General features: G+C 43.3%; 1 protein-coding gene across 1 annotated transcript; it reads right to left on the reverse strand.

The window, feature by feature from the left end:
* Positions 1–855: 855 nt before the first annotated feature.
* LOC124712173 lies at positions 856–21,902 on the reverse strand. Its single transcript, XM_047242467.1, has 6 exons — positions 21,896–21,902; positions 15,881–16,120; positions 8,988–9,067; positions 6,847–7,218; positions 3,655–3,787; positions 856–1,389 (listed from the first exon to the last, which is right to left on the reverse strand). The coding sequence occupies exons 1-6, from the start codon at positions 21,900–21,902 to the stop codon at positions 1,193–1,195; spliced, it is 1,029 nt and encodes a 342-aa protein (XP_047098423.1). The 3' UTR covers positions 856–1,192.
* Positions 21,903–24,307: the final 2,405 nt, after the last annotated feature.

Raw genomic sequence — 24,307 nt, forward strand, 5'->3', positions numbered from 1 at the left:
TCAAAGAAGCACACAAGCATGCATTTCATTTTTGATTTGGACATCTGAGCTTTTTTTGGTCTGGATGATCCCTTTGAGCACCATAGGCGTTTTGTCTCTGGATCGTACTGAAAAAACCAACTTTCATCACCAGTGATAGCACGGCTCAACAATACTGGATTGATCTCCGTTTGCTCTAACAGATCGGCTGCCACATTTTTCCGTGTTTCTCGCTGTTGTGGTGTGGGATTTTTGGGACCATTTTTTGCACAAATCTTTCTCATACCAAGATCTTCAGTTATTATTAGACGAACCGTTTCTCGATTAATGTTCAGTTCTTCTGTAATCATTTTCATGGATAATCTTCTCTCAGATCGTACGAGTTCATGCACCCTGGGCAAGTTGACATCCGTTTGTGAGGTTGATGGCCGTCCACTGCAGTCTTCATCTTCAACATTCGTTCTGCCTTCACTAAACTTTTATGTCGAAGGAAAACTTGAGCTCTCCATAAGCGTTCTGAAGCTTACAGTAAATTGTCGTCGCGTTTTCACCCAATTTAACGCAAAAGAAATGGCATACCGTTGCGCAGTATTATGCGGTTCCATTTCCGTGACGAGAGAAAGAAACATTTGTTAACTTATTACAGCGCAACTCACGACTGAGCAGTTGCATCGATGTGCCGCTTGGACTAGAAGGTCAAAGATATTGTGCCTACACAAGCCTGGAGGGTTGCCACATCTTGCAAATAAAATGAGTCTCATTACTTTATTGTCGCAACTCGTATATAAGATTCTTAATATTTTTCATACGAGATTTGATTTGCATGTGTTAATGTCAATACAAGATGTTACAAGGACAAAAGGAAAAATACATATATTCGAATCTTGAAGCATGAAATTTATTTACAAAAAGGATAGATACATGCATAGAGCGCTTCGCATTACAAAATAAATAAAAGCAGAGCAGTTGAGCATGTGCCGAGAGAAAAATCAGTATCCATCGCCGTATCCAGAGCCGTTAAACGTGCTGTCTGCGACGTTTGGTATCACAGCGGCGCACAGGTGACAACTCCCGACGACTTCGGAGGCTCCAGTCCAGGGGGATGAAGACTGCTGGGACGCAGGATACCCAGCGTGTGATGTCCACGGACCACCTGGCGGAGCCTACGGAGTCTTCTGCCGCAGAAGGCGTTGCTGCGCCGTAGGCGGCACGCCTAGTACTTCTTGAGGTACTGGAGCGCGGGGGCGGCGGCCACCACTTTGCCGACGCCGACGCCGACGCCGACCACCGGCTTGGCGACGGCGACGGCGCCCGTGTCGCGGTGTACGACCGCGTTGAAGCCGTTCACCGGGTCAGCCTGGTACTCCACCGTGCGCCTGGAGCCGTCGGGCTCCACCAGCGAGTAGACGCCTGCGGGATGAACGGGGCGTCAGTACTCCATCAATCCACGTGCAGCAGAAACGGGTATAGCAGCGGGGTTCGCGAGTCGCAAGGACTACGTGCTCATAACGGCCATCACATTCAGCCATCATTTCAGGCTCTCTGTATTGAATCAGACTGACAACACCGACGTATGTCGTAGGGTGTCCTTTTCCCACGGAGATAACCGTGTACGCCTCACACATCAATCACGGCTTCCACAAGTCACTGTCCTTTCCGTTACAGCACAGGGAATGCTTCGATAAAAGATTTTATCAGTGAAACCAACAGTTGAAGCAGCAGATTTCAGTGTTCAGGGTGGATATTGGAACGTTTCTGATTCTAAGCGAAATGGAGTGCGTGACACTCGATAACCCACTCAGTATCCAGCAAATAGTTCTTATTACTTCTCTTCACCGATGGTTCTTGACAGCTAATTGAGACATAAGACTATAGTTGCTTTCTAGCCACCGCGATGTCCACACAAACTTTAAAGTTAGGGGTACTAAAACTAAAACGTTAGCGTATCATGTAGCTCGCGATAATATCACAGTTTATTTCGTATGACATGTATCTAGGATGTAATACATATTCATTATATCATTAGAGGTTCGTTAAATATTGAACGGAGAGATTTCGAAGCAATTCTTAAAGTACATTAAATGTTGACGGAAGACACATCTTTGTCAGATTTTCTCTTACACACTTCTTTAGTCCACAACCGTGTTTCTGTCATTCTGGAAACTCAGCCACTGTGTTCGACTCAAAGCAAGTTCACTGTAAGTTGTCATCTTTTCTAAGTGACTGCATGAAAATTCCCAATTAAAATGCTGAACATAGTTCGTTCTGCTTCCGCTAGTAGAAAATGTTTATTTAGTGGTGATGACCTGAACGAAGACTCGCTAAAGCATTGTCTCCCTGAATACTGATTACATTTGTCCCAGAACGGAACTGAAATTAGTGGAAAAAATAAGTATGTTATATGGTCAGATAACCGGTTAAACACGTTGCGCAAGTGTATAATGGAGATTAGAAGAACAATTAGCTAATGAATAATTGTCTATTTAACCAAGATTTCACTATTCAGCATCCAGAAGAGGACAAATAACTGTTTTACGAAATACCACTGTTTTAACAATACGTCGGAGTGTGTACATTTAGAGAAAGCAGAGTTCTCTCATGTTCTTTCGATAACAGAAATTATAAACCTCAGTTATGACAGAATTGCATCTGATTAAGTTGTATAGCACATTATCCTTACAATATTCCAACAATACAATTATAATTATATAATTTTTTAAATTCTTGCAAAGTTATGCATGTTTTACGTTTTGACGAAAAGTAAAAAAAAAAAAAAAAAATGAAGCTTTCAGAATCTCATTGTCAACTCAATCTCATGTGACCGAATTTCTGGATTATGTTGCCCACTATGATATACATTCACTACAGGAAAAGACGAATATTCCTTCGAAAATTCCTCATAGATGTCGGAAGGAATTATCACGCTTACGATACGGATTACCGAGACGTGTACCTTTTGCAGTGGAACAGTTTGTTGCAGATCTTATTAATAGAGGAAATAAATTTCCTGTATGAGTCTGCGATCATTATGAATATTTTGTGAACAACGCCGTATACATCGCTAAATAAAATTCTTTATTTATATTAGGCCGTTTCAGCTACTGCCATCATCAGATATAAAAAACTTACAAGTTGCAAAACAAGCTCCAGTGTCAGTATTAAAAGCTATATATATACTAATAGGGCCGTCAACTAACAATTCAGTCGACGCCACGATTAGAGATAGGTTTTAACAATGACCCTTTTTTGGTATCAAATGATGGCGAGTAATATAAATAAAGAAATGTATTAAGCGATCCAGCGGCTTCATTGACAAAGCGTTGTAGGTCTATAGCAAGGTGACTTGATAAGTGATTCTGCCCGATTGATATTAGCGCATGGCATATGACTGAGACGATAAATTTAAAGCTACGACGGCTGTGAGGGGACATTTAGATTAGCCTGAGTAAGGCAGTCAAGAGTTTCTTGTTCAAGTGTACGAGTTTCAGGTAAGGTGACTACTACCAGTAGCATTTGGTAAGAGCCTCAGGGCAAACAGTCGTGCAGAGTTATATAAAATTTCAAGTGGAGGGTAATTTCATACCTTCTTCACACTCCACCGGTGGCAACCTGCTCACGCCTTCGTCATGGAGAAGGTTATACCTTAGTGTGAAGAGAGCAGGAGCTGATCCTCACCTTGAACGACGTCACCGTCGCGGGTCTCCTGCTGGGACTTGGTGTCTCCGGTGATGGCGTCCTGCACGTCGTACGAGAAGCTGTACTGCGGGTGCGGGTCGAAGTCTGCGCTCTCCGCCGCAGCTGCTACAACCTGTTGTGAAACAGTAAACTATCGTCATTACACAATCTTACCTTGGAAAACTACCAGCCAGTCGTAGCATTTGAACTGATGTGAGACGCAGCCATATCCGAATATGTACGCGGTGACTGAGGTATCACTCGGAGGTTTCAAATACGTGCAGAAAGGAAAACATAATACATTAAAAATCTGTACGTCATTCTATTACAACTTTCCACAGTTTCAGTGAATCATTTCACATGAGTGATGGGACTGTTTTCAACCAAGAACTCAGTTAATTATGTGGTCTGTCCACGCGAACTGATTTCGTCATGTTATTACAGAAGGGACGGTAAGATTTTTTTTCTCAGTCCGCTTTCAGATGCTACGCAACTGATTTGTGCACTTTCGAAAGTAATTATAAAACTCAGTTTAGTATTTATTAAGAATCCGCAAAACCCATATTTTCACGCTTTATCTACACATGTCTGAATGGTGCTCTTAGTATCTATAGATTTGAGGAAGATCCTTTCAAGTGCGAGTGGATTTCTATTCAGTTCTTTCTATCTTGAACAATAAAGAAGAATCAAAACTAAGAGACAGTTAGGCTAACAATGGGGTGACCGGATCTCTACTGGTAAAAAAATGTCGTGTGACTAGGGGTTGACGGCCGGAGAGGCTGAGCGGTTCTAGGCGCTACAGTCTGGAACCACGCGACCGCTACGGTCGCAGGTTCGAATCCTGCCTCGGGCATGGATGTGCCCGGTGTCCTTAGGTTAGTTAGGTTTAAGTAGTTCTAAGTTCTAGGGGACTGATGACCTTAGAAGTTAAGTCCCATAGTGCTCAGAGCCATTTGAACCATTTGACTAGCGCCTCACGTGGGGAAGACCGTTCGCCGGGTGCAAGTCTTTCGATTTGACGCCACTTCGGCGATTTTCGCGTCGATGGGGATTAAATGATGTGAATTAGGACAACACAACACCCAGTCCCTGAGCGCAGAAAATCTCCGACCCAGCCGGGAATCGAAGGCGGGCCCTTAGGATTGACGTTCTGTCGCACTGATCACTCAGCTATCGGGACCGGACAGCTCTAATGGTGTCCGCTCGAAATAAATATGGGTCAACTGTTATTTGCATCGCTGTTGTTACTATGCGTACCGTTGGGTCAGCATTACTACAGCTTCGCTCAAAGACGCCGTATCTTGCGTTGCCCTTCTGCTCCTTTCCGAAACACACGACGAGAGCAATACAATTTGTTCTCAGTTGAACTGAAATATCTATTCTCAAAATTTAACACTACAATTTGTCGAAAAAAATTGTTTTTTACTCAGCACATTTGTGTGATATGGTCGTAAATTGTTGTGTCTGCTCGAAAAAATAAATTAACTTAATTATTTTTGTTGGTTTGCAGGATATGTCTGCAGCCCTGGTACACGTTGAAATCCCCGCGGTACAGTACCGTAGCAAGCCGCTAGAGGTAAGAAAACAAACTGTAATGAGATTTTCACTCTGCAGCGAAATGTGCGCCGATATGAGACGTCCTGTCAGATTTAAACTGTGCCAGACCGAGACTCGAACTCGGCACCTTTGCCTTTTGCGGACCAGTGCTCTACCATCTGAGCTACCACGACCCGTCCTCACAGCTTCAGTTCTGCCAGAGTGCTTGCCTGCGAAAGGTGAAGGTCTCGAGTTCGAATCTCGGTCCGGCATACAGTTTTAATCTGAGAGGACATTTCGAAACAAACTGATTTAGTCAAATGCTAAGTGCAGATGTTCTTGCTGTGGTCTTCAGTCCGAGGACCGGTTTATGGAGCTGTCCATGTTACTGTATCCTGTGCAAGCACCTTCATCTCTGAATAACCACTGCAACCTACATCCTTCTGAATCTGCTTACTGTTTTCATCTCTTCTTCCTCGACGACTTTTACCTCCACCCTTCCACACACACCTACCTTCAGTATTAGTACCCCAGTTTTGGCGAACCCTTGGTGTCTAGGAATGTGTTCTAGTAACCGAACCCTTCTCCACACTTCTATTCAGTACCTCCTCATTAGTTATGCGATCTACGCATCTGATGTTAAGCATTCTTCTCTAGCACCACATTTCCAACTTCCAGTCTCTACTGTTTATCATCCGTGTTTCGCTTAGATACAAGGCTACGTCCCATACAAATAGCTTCACAAAAAACTTCCTGGCACTTAAATGTATATCCGGTTCTAAGAAATTCCTCTTCTTCAGAAACGCTTTCCTTGCCATTGCCAGTTAACATTTTATATGCTCTCTACTTCGGCCATCATTAGTAATTTTGCTGATCAAATAGCCAAACTCGTCGTCATTTTCAAGTGCTTCATTTCCTAATCTAATTTCCCGAGCATCATATGATTTAATTCGACAACATTCCATCATCGTCGTTTTCTTTTTTGTCGATGTCCTTTCAGGACACTGTCTTTCGCGTTCAACTGCTCTTCGAAGATCTTTGCTGTCTCTGATAGAATTACAATGTCATCGGAAAACTTCGAAGATTTTATTTTTTTCTCCCCAAGCCTTAAGTCTTACTCCAAATTTTTCTTCTGTTTTCTTTACTGCTTGCTCAATGTACAGATCGTATAAAAACGAGGATAGAATACAATGCTGTCTCACTCCCTCCTGAACCACTGCTTCGTTTTCATGCCCCTCGACTTCTTTAACTGCCATCCGGTTTCTGCATAAATTGTAAGTAGTCTTTTGCTCCGTGTATCTTACACATGCTACCTTCAGAATTTCGAAGAGAGTATTCCAGTCAATACTGTCAAAAGATTTGCTGTATTACTTTCTTTTTGCTCCAATAGCGGATCGCGGCATTACTGTGGCGCCGAAATCTCAGTGTTTATCCAGACTGTAGACTTGTACGTGCAAATTGAAAAATTAATAAATGCGCAAATTAATTTTTTCGAGGTTATAATTAAAAGTGTATGGCTGCTGCTGGTATATAGTACACAGTTATTTGCTTATCTGATCAACGCACTCAGTGCGCGATGTGCCACTTCTCACTACGTATTCCTTGCTATTTGGTATGTGTGTGGTACACAGTAGAGCAGGACGATATGTGCTGTACCTTTCCGGCCGCAACGACAGGAGCCTTGGCGGCATAGGCGACGGGTGCCGGGGCTGCGTGCGTGGCGTAGGCTATGGGCGCCGCGACGTGCGTGGCGTAGGCGAGGGGCGCGCCGGCGTGCGTCGTGTAGGCCAGGGGCGCGCCGGCGTGCGTGGTGTACGTGATGGGGGCGGCGCCGTGGTAGGCTATGGGGCCCGGGCGGGCGGCGTAGGTGATGGGGCCGGGGTGCGCCGCCAGCGCGACGGGCGCCGCCGCGTGGTACGTCACCGCCGGCGCCACGACGCCAGCGCGCGCCGCGCAAACCAGCGCCGCCAGCAGCGCCGCCAACTGGAACAGAGCGGAACTAGGGTCACCACCAGGCACGACGCTACTCTAGCAACACAAGCGATCAGTTATGTCGAATTGTTTCTTAAACTATTTTATTATGTTGTTCAATTAGAACTAAGCTTGGTCTACGTCCTGTGACGGAATTCTCCTGGCGTTTATATGTGTTATAAATATAGTGCAGTTATTTTTCTGTGTGATACCTTAAAATGTACGCGCATCACTGTGTTCAGTTTATTGATTTTTTATTTATTTATTTATTTTCTTCCTGCGTGCAAGAATGTTCTCACAAACACGTCACAAACTGTACGACCTGATGTTTTTTGCACAGCCGTAACTGGGCCTCTAAGCTGACTATACTTATTAGCATAGACTAACCGTTTTCTTTACATCCGTCCGCACTTCATCATCTGGAGTACTGCTCAAGGGAAAATAAGCATTAATGGCTTACTGTTGCCAAATGTACTTGGAGGAACTAATCAACCTAAACACATAGGACTTAATTATTAGTATGCAAATGACGCAAAAACTGATTTAATTTTGTTCAGTACACCGTTCTCAGTCACTAATAGAAATATCTGTGCACATTCCAGTTACATCTCTGTCTCTCTTTCTGTTTCTCTCTCTCTCTCTCTCTCTCTCTCTGTGTGTGTGTGTGTGTGTGTGTGTGTGTGTGTGTGTGTGTGTGTGTAAATTTTTATACATGTAAGTCTTGTACGCATACGCATTCTGTTCTATGATCGCTATATCCAGAGAGCTTAATATAAAGTAATTAATTATAAAATCAGAGGAGCAGACGGTTGAAGGAAAGAGGAAGATGGGAGAGAATACAGAGTAATGGCGTGAGTTCTTCTGGCCATCAAATGTATGAAAATGAAATGTATATGACTGTTACAGCTCGTGGACAAGACGGATAAAAGTGGAATAAAGAACGTGTCATTCTATCTGGTTAATGTTTTCGAGGTTTTGTAAGCGATTTACGAGCATATCTGATGTTCGAGCCTTAAATGACGGAGGAATGTGACTTTTACTGAATCATACCGGGCAATTATTGATTACTAAGCCACATTTGTGTTGAGATATAGGATTCTAATTGCTTTATGTATCTTTTCTGTTGAATAAAAGTTCGCATCGAAGGATTCAGTCAAACAAAACGAAAAATAGCCGATTTCAAACTGTAAATAGCTGTCCCAGCTTTATGTTTCCTTAACATCTGCTCATTTCAGGAAAACTGTTTCATTCAAGTCAGTTTGTCGCACTAGAGCGTCAATAACTCTGAAACTGTATATTTACGTTAAAATCAAGACAGGTGCTACACCTCTTAGCAGTGTCAGTGAAGGTAGTGATTGTAGCATCACTCTCCGCCTTCATACGTCACGAAGCAGGAGAGACTTTAGTGAATATATATTTGGACATCAGGAACTAGTGACACTCGAAGCGGGCGAAATAAACTGAACCTCTCAGTCCAGCCAAGACTGAAAGCAGGCCCTGGAAAGCATCTTGGGGCGCCCAGATGTGTCGCTTGTGAGGATTAAACTACCTCTCCAGCAATCGAGGATTCGTAAACAATCCATCTGCGATGTAACTACGAAAATTTGATTGGCTTCAGTATAAAAATATTCTCCTAGTTAGTGTAGATATATTTAAAATGTAAAGTTTGCGATCAACTAGAATGTTATTATTTGTATTCCGTCCATTTTCAACCTTGTTTTTAAGCTTAAGTATGTTGTACGATAATACTCTGTGTAGGAAGGGTCCCATTAAATTATTCTGCTTTACAATCCGAGGCCACTTGCAATACGGATCGAAACGTTGGTTGGTAATTTTATACTCTGGTGCAGCCTACAAGCCAGAAGAAACTTATGGAAACTGCTTGTAACCGCCAAACGATACAAACCTACAAATACAGAAAGGAATGCACAACTTAGAGATTCGTGAGTCCAACGTTACCACACTTCGTTTCCTAAATACGATCTACAAAGCTGAGCAGACAGATTTAAATAAAATGTTAAATTGAGAGAATTTTTTTTCGTGATCCGATTTTAGTGAAATAAAGCCTACGTATTACCCCAAGCTGGGCTCTAGTTACCTGTGGAGACCTCACGAAAATTTGTTTGGTAGTTTTGGAGAGAAGTGTGTTCAAACAGACAGAAACGACTGTTTTACAGTTTTATTATTTATAATGAAATAATAAGCAACTAGATGCAAATAAAATATTTAATTTCTTTACCAGTTTCGGGCACTTAGTACCCTTTTTCAGAATGTTAGACCTATCACATGAATGTCCTGTGAAGAAGGGCGCTAAGTGTTCGAAACTGGAAAAGAAATTAAATTTCTTTTATGCAACCGGTTGTTTATTATTTTATTATACATGACTCTATTTGTGAGGATGAATAAAATACAAAGTTTTATTGTTGGTATAGAAGATAGTATACCAAATTCGTGGGAAGGTTAAGGGACATTAGTCATTTGTCAGCTGCTGAAGCCTGTGTGGTTGAGTTCTCTCAGCCCAGTCCTGGTACAAATGGGTGCCTTAGGTCCTGATACAAATAGGTTGTTGTTATGTCCCACATTCAAACTGACTAGCTGTAGTCTGCCGATTTCTCCGTTGGCTCTTCAGAGGAGACGTACCGTCCTTTGATCGGACACTTTTGGCCTTCCTTTGAGGTGGTTTATGCGTGTGGAAACAAGATCCACCCCAGGGAAAGTTCACTTAAGACGTCCCACCGTTCTCACCACACGTATGTCTGTTACTGACCTCTCTAATATAGTGTCTAAACTAGCACCGCACCAACCACTTCATTCAGGTGGAATACACATCACACCTTCAATGTAACTACCCCTTTCGATGACTGCCAAGTTTACTTCGAATAAAAAGCTGTTCCAGAAACTTTAGTTCTACTTTGCAATGAAAGTAGCTAGAAGCATTGGCATTCTTCAAGCCACCGAATTTAACTCTACAAATACCATGTGCGAATTAAGCATCCCATAGCAACTTCTGACGCATGATATATTGACCATGTTGAGATACATTAGTTCTTAATACACAATACATATTTCTGTTGCTTAACACAATATTCACAAACTACCCAACGCTTTCCCTTGGGAAATGTAGCCGCCCACGTTCGTCGCAACCCTTCTGACTCGATGTTCAAAGTCTCTCGAGATATACAGCATGGTAAATGGAAGCAACATTCTGGTTTTAGAGACCAGGTTTTTTTCGTGTAATCACTAACAACACGGCTCAAAATCTTCTTTCCTGTTCGAAGAAGACCATGACTTCAGCGAAGTCACCTCGTAAATGCCAACTTGTTACAATCTGTGACTATTTAGTGACCACGTAATCAACCCAATGAAAACGTTGGAAGTGATATGGAGTAGCCAGTATAGTTTAGAAGTTGATTCTATATATGGAGGAACATCTCATGTAGAACAATGTGCGTTTAAACACTAAAATAAAAACGCCAAATGAGAGATATCCTTTATACTATGTGACGATACGTGAGACAGACGTCTCTTGTGCGTGTGCAACCCTGCTTTAATATGGCTCTAATAGAGGTGACGAGTAAGCACCGTTAATGCTTGTTGGATTTCTGAAAGTGAAAAGAAAAATACATCTGTAGTTAATTTTATCTGTCGGCTGTCTTAGATGTTCCAATGCATTTTGCTGTGTAACACTGCCATACAAGTTCTGTCATAGCAACAAAATGCGCTCATTAGTAGGCAGTGAACGTATTGGGTCGGACCAAATACGTTTCGAGTAACACAGTCAAAGCCAGGGCAAAGAATGGTACAAGCCAGATTTAGATGGAATCATACAGCGGACATTAATGTACTTGCCCCGAAGAATGGCGGATTAGCATATAATGGAAACCTGTGTTCCTCGGGCGGTGGGGCGGACGCATATGGCGCATAACTCGTGCATGTCCACCAGGAATTCTGATGTGCTGTAAAACCATCACGGCCAAAAATCACTCAAGGTCGCGTCGTCAAGTCTACATTGTCCTTCCAAAGGTCCTTGCTCCTGGAAGGCTGAACATAACAGCTAAGAAATAGCATCCACCGAGGCGATTTTCAGAGCAACTTCTGGGCTGGAAGTATGGTTTTCCTCCAAAATGAACAAAGATAATAAAACTGTTAACCACAGTTTTAGTTCCTCAGCTGTCGTAATATCATCTGACAAAACAAACACATTATTAACGAAAGTTTCTAGATGTGGCACAAATTTTGAATCTTCAGTGGATTGTGCGCTGACACTAAACTTCCTGCCTGATTAAAACTGTTTGCCACACCAACCCTCGAACTCGGGATCTTTGCCCTTCTGGGTAAGTGCTCTACCGACCTTTCCTTTTTCATTTTATCCGTCACTGTTATCATCATCTGGTTTGGATGAAATTTTTATGACTAAGTTCAGCGGTGAATACTCCTCTGTTTCTTCTTAAGTACAGAGGGAGCAAGCCCCTTAGCTGAACACTCTGAGCTACTGAGCTACCGTGCTGGTACCGACTGACGTAACCAGACCCCCCCCCCCCCCCCCGTCTCTCCAGTATCTCATCTCTTGCTTTCCAAACCTTACACACCTTACACAGAAGCTTTCCTAACACACTTGCAGCACTAGTACTCTCGCAAAAATAGATATTACGCAGACATGGCTTAGCCAAAGCCTGGGGGATGTTTAAAGGAGTAATCAACAGCAGCAGAGTGTGCGCAGATATGAAAATTACTCGCATATTAAAACTGTGTGCCAGGTAGAGACTCGAACTCAGAACTTTTGTCTTTCGTGGGCACTGCTCTAGCGACTGAGCTCCTCAAGCAGGGCTCAGGACCCTTTCAACTATAATTCCACCAGAACTTCGTCTCCTGATTTCCAAACATCACAGAAGCTCTCCTCCGGAACTTTCAGGACGCACTATGAATGAAAGGATACTGCGGAGTCTTGACTAAGCCACAGCCTGGGGGATGCATCCAGGTCCGCGAAAGGGGAAGGTTCCGAGTTCGAGTCTCAGTTCGGCACGCTGGTTTAATCTGCCAGGAAGTTTCACTTCTAGATGTGCATTTATCTAGTCTCAACGTTACCATGCAACAAGTTATAAGGTAGTATTTATCAAACTCGGAGCGACTTCACTTGGTTTGATTACCAAGTCCAGGAAATTCATATTCAGTGTTCTGGAGTGGATGTATGTGTAAACAAATCATTGTTATTGGTTCTACCTATGGTTCAGAGAACAACTAAAAGGACTGTACAGGGTTTTCGAAATTGAGCTTTCCCACGATTTGAAATGACTAACTAATCTCACTCTCAATATTTTGTGGTTATAGAACAGTGCCATTAGCAAGTTTTCTTGACTTATCATGTAAGGAATTGTTTCTAAATACGGAACTCATTGGACAATGCTTTTATTAACATACATGACGTCACAGGTCCCATTCTCATAAGAAGCTGACAAAAGAGTTAGAGATAAAATTTAACGAAATTGTGCACTGTACAAAGCAAAGAGTGATGAAGCAACAGTCACTATCCGGAAAGTGTTGCAATCTGTCTGAAGATGTATGTGTTCAAACCGGTCATTTTAAATAAATGACATTTTGGATCGCGACTGTTGCTTCATAAGTAATCTAGTCACATGGGTTCCGATTTCAGTTGTTAACAGCTGATGGTAGGGTCCTAACGTGGTACAGATGCCACGAAGCCATGGATCGAAGTTGTCAACAAGGCACTGTGCAAGCTGGTGGTGGCTCCATAATGGTGTGGGCTGTGTTTACATGGAATTGACTGGGCCCTCTGTTCAAACTGAACCGATCGTTGACTGGAAATGGTTATGTTCAGCTTCTTACACTACCGGCCTCTAAAATTGCTCGACCAAGAAGATGACGTGCTACAGACGCGAAATTTAACCGACAGGTAGAAGATGCTGTGATATGCAAATGATTAGCTTTCCAGAGCATTCACACAAGGCTGGCGACGGTGGCGACACCTGCAATGTGCTGACGTGAGGAAAGTTTCCAACCGACTTCTCATACACAAACAGCAGTTGACCGGCGTTGCCTGGTGAAACGTTGTTGTGATGCCTCGTGTAAGGAGGAGAAATGCGTACCGTCGCGTTTCCGACTTTGATAGAGGTCGGATTGTAGCCTATCGCGTTTGCGGTTTATCGTATCGCGACATTGCTGCTCGCGTTGGTCGAGATCCAATGACTGTTAGCAGAATATGGAATCGGTGGGTTCAGGAGGGTAATACGAAACGCCGTGCTGGATCCCAACGGCCTCGTATCAGTAGCAGTCGAGATGACAGGCATCTTATCCGCTTGGCTGTAACGGATCGTGCAGCGACGTCTCGATCCCTTATCGCAGACAGGAGTGCCTGCGATGGTGTACTCAACGACGAACCTGGGTACACTAATGGCAAAACGTCATTTTTTCGGATGAATCCAGGTTCTGTTTACAACATCATGATGGTCGCATCCGAGTTTGGTGACACCGCGGTGAACGTACATTGGAAGCGTGTATTCGTCATCGCCATACTGGCGAATCACCCGGAGTGATGGTATGGGGTGCCATTGGTTACACGTCTCGGTCACCTCTTGTTCGCATTGACGGCACTTTGAACAGTTGACGTTACATTTCAGATGTGTTACGACCCGTGGCTCTACCCTTCATTCGATCCCTACGAAACCCTACATTTCAGCAGGATAATGCACGACCGCATGTTGCAGGTCCTGTACGGGTCTTTCTGCGTACAGAAAATGTTCGACTGCTGTTGTGGCCAGCATATTCTCCAGATCTCTCACCAACTGAAAACGTCTGGTCAATGGTGGCCGAGCAACTGGCTCGTCAGAATACGCCAGTCATTACTCTTGATGAACTGTGGTATCGTGTTGAAGCTGCATGGGCAGCTGTACCCGTACACGCCATCCAAGCTCTGTTTGACTCAATGCCCAGGTGTATGACGGCCCTTATTACGGCCAGAGGTGGTTGTTCTGGGTACTGATTTCTCAGGATCTATGCACCAAAACTGCGTGAAAATGTAATCACATGTCAGTTCTAGTATGATATATTTGTCCTATGAATACCCGTTTATCATCTGAATTTCTTCTTGGTGTAGCAGTTTTAATGGCCAGTAGTGTAGAAACCATTTGCAGCCATTCAAGCACTTCATGTTCCCGAACGACCATGGAATTTTTATGGATGACTGTTGCTCGCTATTGGTTTGAGAACATTGTGGACAACTGGAGCGAATGATGTTGCCACGCAGATCGCCCGAGATGAATCCTATCGAACATTTATGGGACATAATCGACAGGTCAGTTCGTGCACAAAATCCTACATCGGCAACACTTTGGCACCCATGGACGGCTATAGAGGCAGGGGACTTCCAACGACTTGTTGAGTCGATGCCACGTCCAGTTGCTGCACTACTCCAGGCAAAAGGCCCAGCACGATAGTGGGAGGTATCCCATGCTTTTTATCGCCTCACTGTATCAGAATGTGGATGATTCAAGTAGAACTATCAATGGCATATTGTTCACCACATGAGCTCAGCAGCAGACTGATTCTGTGGTTTGTCACTGTGTATAGAACGTGACCACTTCTGGTTCACATAGTCAATAAATTTTGCATTAACTGTTACATGTGTAATGTGGATGTGCCCTATCTTCGACATTTCTGCAGTGTGATCTTTCAAAAAGATAATGCAAGACCATATGTTGCCCATGCTGTCCTGAGATATCTCGAAACGAGGCCTTTTCAACTCTTGTCCTAACCAACGCATTGTCCATACACTTCAACCAATGTAAATACCAGGTGATGGGTTGCTGAGAGACAGGCATGCTACCACTCGCCAGACATTGCGATTGCTTCACTTTAATATTGGAATGACATATAAATGTGATCCTCGTTCATTTAAACTCGATTTCCATCTGGGCTACGACCAATGTAAGTACAAGAGGTATCAGCTCTGCAAAGCGAATTTCTCAGCTAGTTGGCTACGAAATCACCTACAGCGCCCTGGACTGGGGTAATCAGTGCAGCGGATCAGCTAAAATACCAAGGTGGTGTAGTGGATAACGCATTTGCTTAGTAAGCCTGAGACTGCTGTTCGAACCGAGCGAGGTGGCGCAGTGGTTACCACACTGGACTCGCATTCGGGAGGGCGACGGTTCAGTCCCACGTCCGGCCATCCTGATTTAGGTTTTCCGTGATTTCCCTAAATCGCTCCAGGCAAATGCCGGGATGATTCCTTTGAAAGGGCGCGGCCGATTTCCTTCCCTGTCCTTCCCTAATCCGATGAGACTGATGACCTCGCTGTTTGGTCTCTTCCCCCTACACAACCTAACCCCACTGCTGTTCGTGTCCTGGTCTTGGCACAAATTATAACTCATTACTTCGGCTTTTATCCTTTTCGCAGACAAAGTTAGTATGTCACCAGGAACATGTAATTACATCAGATCTACAGATTTATCATGTACTCTTCCAACTGTAGTACAGCACACAACGTTTTCTATCCTTTCTGGTGGTGTGTTAATACTGACCAGCAGTGTAGGTGAACATACGGATGTCCCAATGGTGTTAGTGTGAGAGGCCGTTTGTAGTTCTGCTGTTTCACAGCGCCGGACTCACCTTGAGGAGCATCATGGCGAGTGTGGATGTGGAGGTGATCACCGAGGTGTGACGAACTGCAGTGTCACCGGCAGCCCGCCGGGGCCTTATATACTTAGCACGGGGAGCAACCGGGGCAGACGCCACGCCTCGGCGCTGCTGCGCGCTCGCATCATCAGTTGCTCAACGGGCAGAAAGAAAGCGAGCAGGCCATAGGGCCGGGCCGGGCCGGGGCGAGCCCCGGGCGTGGCGGCGCGGCGATTGTCCCGGCAAGGTCGCGGCCCCTCCGTGGGCGAAGCGCCCGTCGCAGGTTCTCGCAACAGCAGCGGCTTCCTCCGAGACACCGCGCCGCCGCCTGGCCACCGGCGGGGGTCATTTCACCGCACAGCAGGTACGACACCGCTCAGACTCGGAAGATTAGTAGGCGAGAGTGTCCATCCCGTTTACATTCCGCCAAGCAACCAAAGCATCTACCAATCTAGGAATCAGCATGGGTTTCAAAAAAGACGATCGTGTGAAACCCAGCTCGCGCTACTCGTCCACGAGACTCAGAGGGCCATAGACACGGGTTCCCAGGTAGATGCCGTGTTCCTTGACTTCCCCAAGGCGTTCGATACAGTTCCTCACAGTCGTTTAATGAACGAAGTAAGAGCATATGGACTATCAGACCAATTTTGTGATTGGTTGAAGAGTTCCTAGATAACAGAACGCAGCATGTCATTCTCAATGGAGAGAAGTCTTTCGAAATAAGAGTGATTTCAGGTGTGCCGCAGGGGAGTGTCGTAGGACCGTTACTATTCATAATATACGTAAATGACCTTGTGGATAACATCGGAATTTCACTGAAGCTTATTGCGGATGATACTGTAGTATATCGAGAGGTTTTAACGATGGAAAATTGTACTGAAATGCAGGAGGATCTGCAACGAATTGACGCATGGTGCAGAGAATGGCAATTGAATCTCGGTGTAGACAAGTGCAATGTGCTGCGAATACATAGAAAGAAAGATCCTTTATCATCTAGCTATAATATAGCACTTCAATAACTGGAAGCAGTTAATTCCATAAATTATCTGGGAGTAGGCGTTAGGAGTGATTTAAAATGGAATGATCATATAAAGTTGATCGTCGGTAAAGCAGGTGCCAGACTGAGATTCATTGGAAGAATCCTAAGGAAATGCAAACCGAAAACAAAGGAAGTAGGATACAGTACGCTTCTTCGCCCACTGCTTGAATACTGCTCAGCAGTGTGGGATCCGTACCAGATAGGGTTGATAGAAAAGATAGAGAAGATCCAACAGAGAGCATCGCGCTTCGTTACAGGATCATTTAGTAATCGCGAAAGCGTTACGGAGATGACAGATAAACTCCAGTGGAAGACTCTGCAGGAGAGACGTTCAGTAGCTCGGTACGGGCTTTTGTTGAAGTTTCGAGAACATACCTTCACCGAGGAGTCAAGCAGTATATTGCTCCCTCCTAAGTACATCTCGCGAAAGAGACCACGAGGATAAACTCAGAGATGGCTGTGCGGTTAAAGGCGCTGCAGTCTGGAACCGCAAGACCGCTACGGTCGCAGGTTCGAATCCTGCCTCGGACATGGGTGTTTGTGATGTCCTTAGGTTTAACTAGTTCTAAGTTCTAGGGGACTAATGACCTCAGCAGTTGAGTCCCATAGTGCTCAGAGCCATTTGAACCATTTTTTGATAAACTCAGAGAGATTAGAGCCCACACAGAGGCATACCGACAATTCTTCTTTCCACGAACAATACGAGACTGGAATAGAAGGGAGAACCGATAGAGGTATTCAAAGTACCCCCCGCCACCCACCGTCAGGTGACTTGCGGAGTATGGATGCAGATGTAGATGTAGATGAAGTCGCGGAAGGAACGGACAAGTCACCATACTACCTGATTCAGTGGGTCAGTGTGCTTAAACTGCTAGGGCGACCAAACCACGTTCCATCTCTTTCGCTTACAGTAGCCGTTAAAAATGTATGTTGCGTTGAAAACTGCGCGAACTGTGAAATTCGTTCTGTTCCGTGGCGGAAAAGAGTGAAAGCTCCGCTGCAAAGTGAAAGATTAATTCTGGAAACAGTCCGCAAGGCTGTAGCTGAGCTATTACTCTGCAGTTTCTTTTCACCCAAATGTACTTCAAGGTGTGCAGGAGAACTTCTGTGAGGTTTGAAAAGTAGTAAAGACTTATTGGCGGAAGGTAAACTGTGATCTGAAATGTCGTCGGATTTAAGACACACAAATGTATAGTAGCTAAGAAAACTATGCAAATAATTTAAAGAAAAACAGTACGTAGTGCGAGAGTGTGTTTTCTTTTTCAACTGTTTGTCGTTAATTCATGGTGCTTGTGATTAAGTGTGGTATCCGTACTCTATGTGTCGGCCGCTGTGACCGAGCGGTTCTAGGCGCTACAGTCCGAAACCGCGCTGCTGCTACGGTTGCAGGTTCGAATCCTGCATCGGACATGAATGTTGGTTAGGTTTAAGTAGTTCTAAGTCTAGTGGACTGATGACCTGGGATGTTAAGTCCCATAGTGTTTAGAGCCAATTGAACCATTTTTTTCGTACACAATATACAATGCCAAATAACAGACACTCCACTCCTTCCAATCCGACCGCGTAAGCGCAGACCAGATGTGGACTGAATTCAAAGAAATTGTATGGATGGCAGTTTAGAGATATATAAATAAGGAACAGATAATAAAGTAATAAATGATGGTACTGATCCCTCACGCTAAACAAAACGGGTTAGAAAACTGTTGCAGAAGGAACGGAAAAGACCAACCCAATTTAAAAGGAGACAAAACCCCCAAGATTGGAAAAGTTTTACACAAATTGTAAATTTAACGTGAACTTAAATGCAAGATCTCTTTAACAGTTTCCACAACGAAACTCTGTCTCGGAATTTGGCAAAAAAAAAAAAAAAAACGAAAGTGATTCTAGTCTTATGTGAAGTACACAAGCGGCAAGACGCAATCAACACCTTCACTAAGCGATATCACTATACCAATGGTAATGTTACCGATGACAGTGCCAGTAAACTAGATTTAACGAACACGGCTTTCCGAAATTTCCTCACCAAAGATTGGAAAGTAAGTATTCCAAAATTCTGATCAAGAATAACTGCCAATGTGAGTAACTTAGATATCCTTGTTGTAGTGAGGGAGCTTAAATCACTTAACAAAGGCAGGGCCTCCGGCGCTTTCCGTGTATGCTGATACATGCTGATAGAATAGCTCTACATTTAGCAGTCATAGACAAACGCGTGCATACTAGAACGTTGTGCATGTCACACAAATACCCAACAAAGAAAACTGGAATAATTCGCTGAATTACAAACCAATCTCACTAATGTCGATTTGAAATAGAAATTTGGAACTTGTACTGTGTTCTAACGTTATGAACTACCTCAAAGAAAACGATGTATTAGCAAATAATCAATACGGATTCAGAAAATATCGTTCTTGTGAAATACAACCTCCTTATTCTCGCAAAGTACTGAGTCCTATCGACAGGGGGTGGCAAACTGATTCCATACCTTTTAGATTTCCAGAAGGCTTTCGACACGTTTTAACAAGCAGCTTCTAATCAAATTACATGCCCTTGGAGTATCGTGTCAGTTGTCTGACTAAATTCGTGATTTCCTGTCAAAAAGGTCTCATTTCGTAATTACTGACGGAATGTCATCCAGTAAAACAGAAGTAATATCTGGCGTTCCCCTAGGAAATATTATAGGTAATCTGCTGTTCTACATACGATACGGTCTGTGCAGTGCATTTAGTTCGTTTTCAGGTGATGCTGTCATTTACTGCCTCGTAACCGCGTCAGGTGGTGATACCTTGCAAAATGATTTAAACAAGATAAGTGTATGGTGCGAAAAGTGGAAATTCACTATGAATAATGAAAAGTGTGAGGTCGTCCAGATGAGTACTAAAAGGAATCTGCTAAATTTCGCTTACGAAATGAATGACACAAATCTACAGGCGGTGAATTCGACTTAGTGATTACGATTACGAACATCTCATATTGGAACGATCACGCAGTTAATGTTGTGGGGAAAGCGGACCAAAGACTACGATTTATTGGAGGAACTCTTAGAAAATGCAACAGATCCACTAGGGACACTGCGTATACTACACTTGTCCGTCGTCTTCTGCAGTGTGGAGCCCGCATCAGATACGGTTGACGGAGGGCAACGAAAAATTTCGGAGAAAGGCAGCTGTTTCTGTATTATAGCAATATATGGGGGAGAGTGCCACGGATATGATATGCGAATGTGGGTAGCAATCATTACAACAAATACTTTTCGATGCAGAAAGAGCTTCACAAGAAATTTCAATCACCTGCTTTCTGCTCCGAATGCGAAAATATTTTGTGGCACCTACCTACATAGGGAGAAACAATCATCATAATAAAACAAGAGAAATCAGAACTTGCACAGAAAGATGCAAGTGTTCGTTTTTTCCCGAGGGAGTAGAAAAACCTTGGTGGTGGTTTACTGAATCCTCTGCCAGGCACTTGACTGTGAAATGTAGAGTTATCATGTACATGCAGATGACATTCTCAAGCCTGTCCAGAAATACCCGTGGTCTCCGAGTAGCGTCTCTGGTCAAGCCTTCCTCGTTCCAAGTTTCGACCCCCCTCACCGCAGAAATTTTGAATAATAATCACTCTTGGAGTCGAAAGACTTCCGAAATAAAAAGTCACCGTCATTCCGACCTGACAAGTGCGAGAAATATCACACAATCAGATTAACAGCTCAAGCAAGTTTCTGACAGGAGTAATATACAAAAGATTGAAACATAAATTATGTGTTAGATGACAATCAGTTTGGCTTTATGGAAGGTGAAAGCAGCGGAGAGGCAATTCTAACTTTTAAGTTGATAATGGAAGCAACGTTAGTGGAAAAATCAAGACGCATTCAAAGGATTTATCGATTTGGTAAAAGCGATCGACAGTGTCACATGGAGCAAGATGTTCGACATTCTGAGGAATATAGGGGTAAGCTACAGGGAAATACGGGTAATACACAACATTTGCAAGAGCCAAGGGGGAACTGTAAGACTGAAAGACCAAGAACGAAGTGCTCGGATTAAAAAGGGTGTAAGACGGGATGTAGTCTTTCACCGCTACTGTTCAATCTATGCATCGAAGAAACAGTGATGGAAATAAAAGAAAGGTTCAGGAGCGGAATTAACATTCAAGATGAAAGGTTATCAATGATACGATTGGCTGATGAGATTGCTGCCTTCAATGAAAGTGAAGAAGAATTACATGATATGCTACATGGAATGCACAGTTTAATGAGTCCAGAATATGAATTCAGAGTAAATCGAAGGAAGATGAAAGCAATAAGAAGTAGCAGAAATGAGAGCAGCGAAAACCTTAACATCAGGATAGATGGTCACAAAATAGAAGAATTTAACGAACTCTACTACATACGCAGCAAAATTACCAATGACGGACGGAGCAAGGAGGATATCAAAAGCAGTCTAGCAATAGCCGAAAGGGCATTCCTGGCCAAGAGATATCTATTAGTATCAAACGTAGGTCTTAATTTAGCGAAGAAATTTCTGAGAATGTAATTTGTAGCTCAGAATTGTATGGTTGTAAAACGTGGACTGTGGGAAAAGCGGCACAGAAAGAATCAAAGCATTCGACATGTGGTGCTACAGACGAATGTTGAAAATTGGATGGACTGTAAGTTAAGGAATGAGAAAGCTTTACGCAGAATCAGAGACCAAGGAATACGTGGGAGTCACTGACAAGGAGAAGGGACTGTAGAGTGTAAACACTGTAGACGAAGACATAGATTGGAATAGCGTTCATCCGGGAAGTAATGGAGGACGTACGTTGCAATTGCTACCCTGAATGTAAAAGGTTGGCACAGGAGAGGAATTTGTGGCGGGCCGCATCAAACCAGTCAGAATACTGATGACTCAAATTTAAAAAAAAAGGGGGGGAATATTTAACCAGGTGTGCAATAACAGCGGAATCAACGACGGGACACGTCGCATGCATGAATGATACGGAGAGGCGTTCCTTTCGTCCGTGCCTGGGAGCTTCTATAGCGTTTCGCGAAATCATACTCGCGCCCATGACCTGAATTTCTAACCTTACCCTCCATCCTAATACTTGTGTACGGCTATGTTACAAGAAAAGCTGAAAGTGTAACAACGTTGTCCTGTTATACGATATTAAAAGTTATTAAACGTGACTGGACGTGGATTATGGCCGTAAATGAACTAAAGTAAGTGGGGTTATTACGTAACAAAAACTCATGCCTGCACCTTCCAGCACTGTAATAACAGCGAAAATTAGTTTAATAAAAACTGAGCACACGTTACTAACCCATGAAATTATAAAACTTTTTATATGCTTTACAAACCCACAAAACAAAATACCTGCTTACTAATCTTAATACGAGCGGTTGTTTCAAGAAACGTAATAATTTACGTCGTCAAGGAAAACCAGCATGTAACACGCAGTTTTGAGCTCATGCGCCGGTATCCTGCAGTCCGTTATTCATCAGAACACATATTAGCCACTTACTGCCTCAACTTTTCGTTTCGTTTGTTATCAACATCGTTAAATATACAGGGTGTTACAAAAAGGTACGGCCAAACTTTCAGGAAACATTCCTCACACACAAAGAAAGAAAATATGTTATGTGGACACGCGTCCGGAAACGCTTACTTTCCATGTTAGAGCTCATTTTATTACTTCTCTTCAAATCACATTAATCATGGAATGGAAACACACAGCAACAGAACGTACCAGCGTGACTTCAAACACTTTGTTACAGGAAATGTTCAAAATGTCCTCCGTTAGCGAGGATACATGCATACACCCTCCGTCGCATGGAATCCCTGCTGCGCTGATGCAGCCCTGGAATCCATCGGTCACCGAATCTGTTGTTGAGAAGCGTACGAACACTTCGACTGAAATGTGCAGGAGCTCCATCGTGCATGAACCACATGTTGTGTCGTACTTGTAAAGGCACATGTTCTAGCAGCACAGGTAGAGTATCCCGTATGAAATCATGAGAACGTGCTCCATTGAGCGTAGGTGGAAGAAACTAAAATGAGCTCTAACATGGAAATTAAGCGTTTCCGGACACATGTCCACATAACATCTTTTCTTTATTTGTGTGTGAGAAATGCTTCCTGAAAGTTTGGCCGTACCTTTTTGTAACACCCTGTATACTTGACGAGGCATAGACAACTCCGTCCCATGGATTAAACTTGGTCACACAGTCGAAGGCTTTTCGCAGTCTATAAGAAAGAGGAATGTTGGCAAAGTGTATTACCTTGATTTTTTTCTAACCTGTTGCTTTGTATAAATGAATTATTTAATCCGAGGAGGAATGGCCTCTTCTAAATTACATTCTTTGTCAGGTTTTCATTCAATACTGTTCCACACTATCGGATTATGATCAAATTACGCGCCTGTGGAATATAGTCTCAGTTCTGCGACTGGATTCGCGATTTCCTGCCGGAAAGATCACAGTTCGTAGTAATTGACAGAGAGTCATCGAGTAAAAGAGAAGTGACATCTGGCGCTCCCCACGGCAGTGTAATATGCCCTCTGCTGCTCCTAATCCATACAAAAGATTTAGGAGAAAATCTAAGCTGCCATCTTAGACTGGTGGCAGATGATACTGTCATTTACCGTCTTGTTAAGCCGTCAGATGATCAAAAATAATGGCAAAATGGTTTAGTCAAGATATCTACATGCCCCTAAAAGTGGCAATAGATCCTAAATAATGAAAAGTGAGAGGATTTCCAAGTGAGTACCAAAAGTAATCCGTTAAATTTGGGCAACATTATTCGACTAAATTCCTGGGAATTACAATTAAGAACAACTTAACTATCACATATTTAATGTTCTGTGAATGCGAACGAAAGATTATGTTTTATAGGTAGAACACTTAGAAGATGCCACAGATCTACAAAAGAGACTGCCTACACTACACTTGTCCGTCCTCTGCTAGAGTGCTGCTGTGCAGTATGGCATCCTTAACAGATGGATGGACGGAGGTCGTCGAAAATGTTCAAAGAAGGGTAGCCCGTTTACTACTGTCGCGAAATAGGGGAGATAGTGTAACAGATATGATAAGGAGTTGGCGTGTCCATCACAAAAAGAAAGGCGATTTTCGTTGGCCAGATCATTTCAAGAAATTTCTATCTCTAACGTTCTTCTCCGAATGTGAAAACATTTTGTTGACACCCACCTACAGAAGGAGAAGTGATCATTGTAATAGAATACGAGAAATCAGAACACTGAAAAAAAGATAGATATAAGTGTTCGTTTTTCCAGTATGTTGTTAGAGAGTGGAACGTTAGAGACACGGCGTGAAAATGGTTAGATGAACTATGTGCCAGGCATTTAAGTATGAATTGCAAAGTATTCATGTAGATGTAAATAGATTTAAACTTCTTGTCCCTGTTTTAGAGTATTTTTTATATGCCAAGTCCAGCAGACTTCTACCACGTTAGTTTTGGCATTCCTGCCTATTACCGACCAGCACAT

This window comes from Schistocerca piceifrons, chromosome 8, assembly GCF_021461385.2.
Source record: "Schistocerca piceifrons isolate TAMUIC-IGC-003096 chromosome 8, iqSchPice1.1, whole genome shotgun sequence".
In the NCBI taxonomy this organism is placed as follows: Eukaryota; Metazoa; Arthropoda; class Insecta; order Orthoptera; family Acrididae; genus Schistocerca; species Schistocerca piceifrons.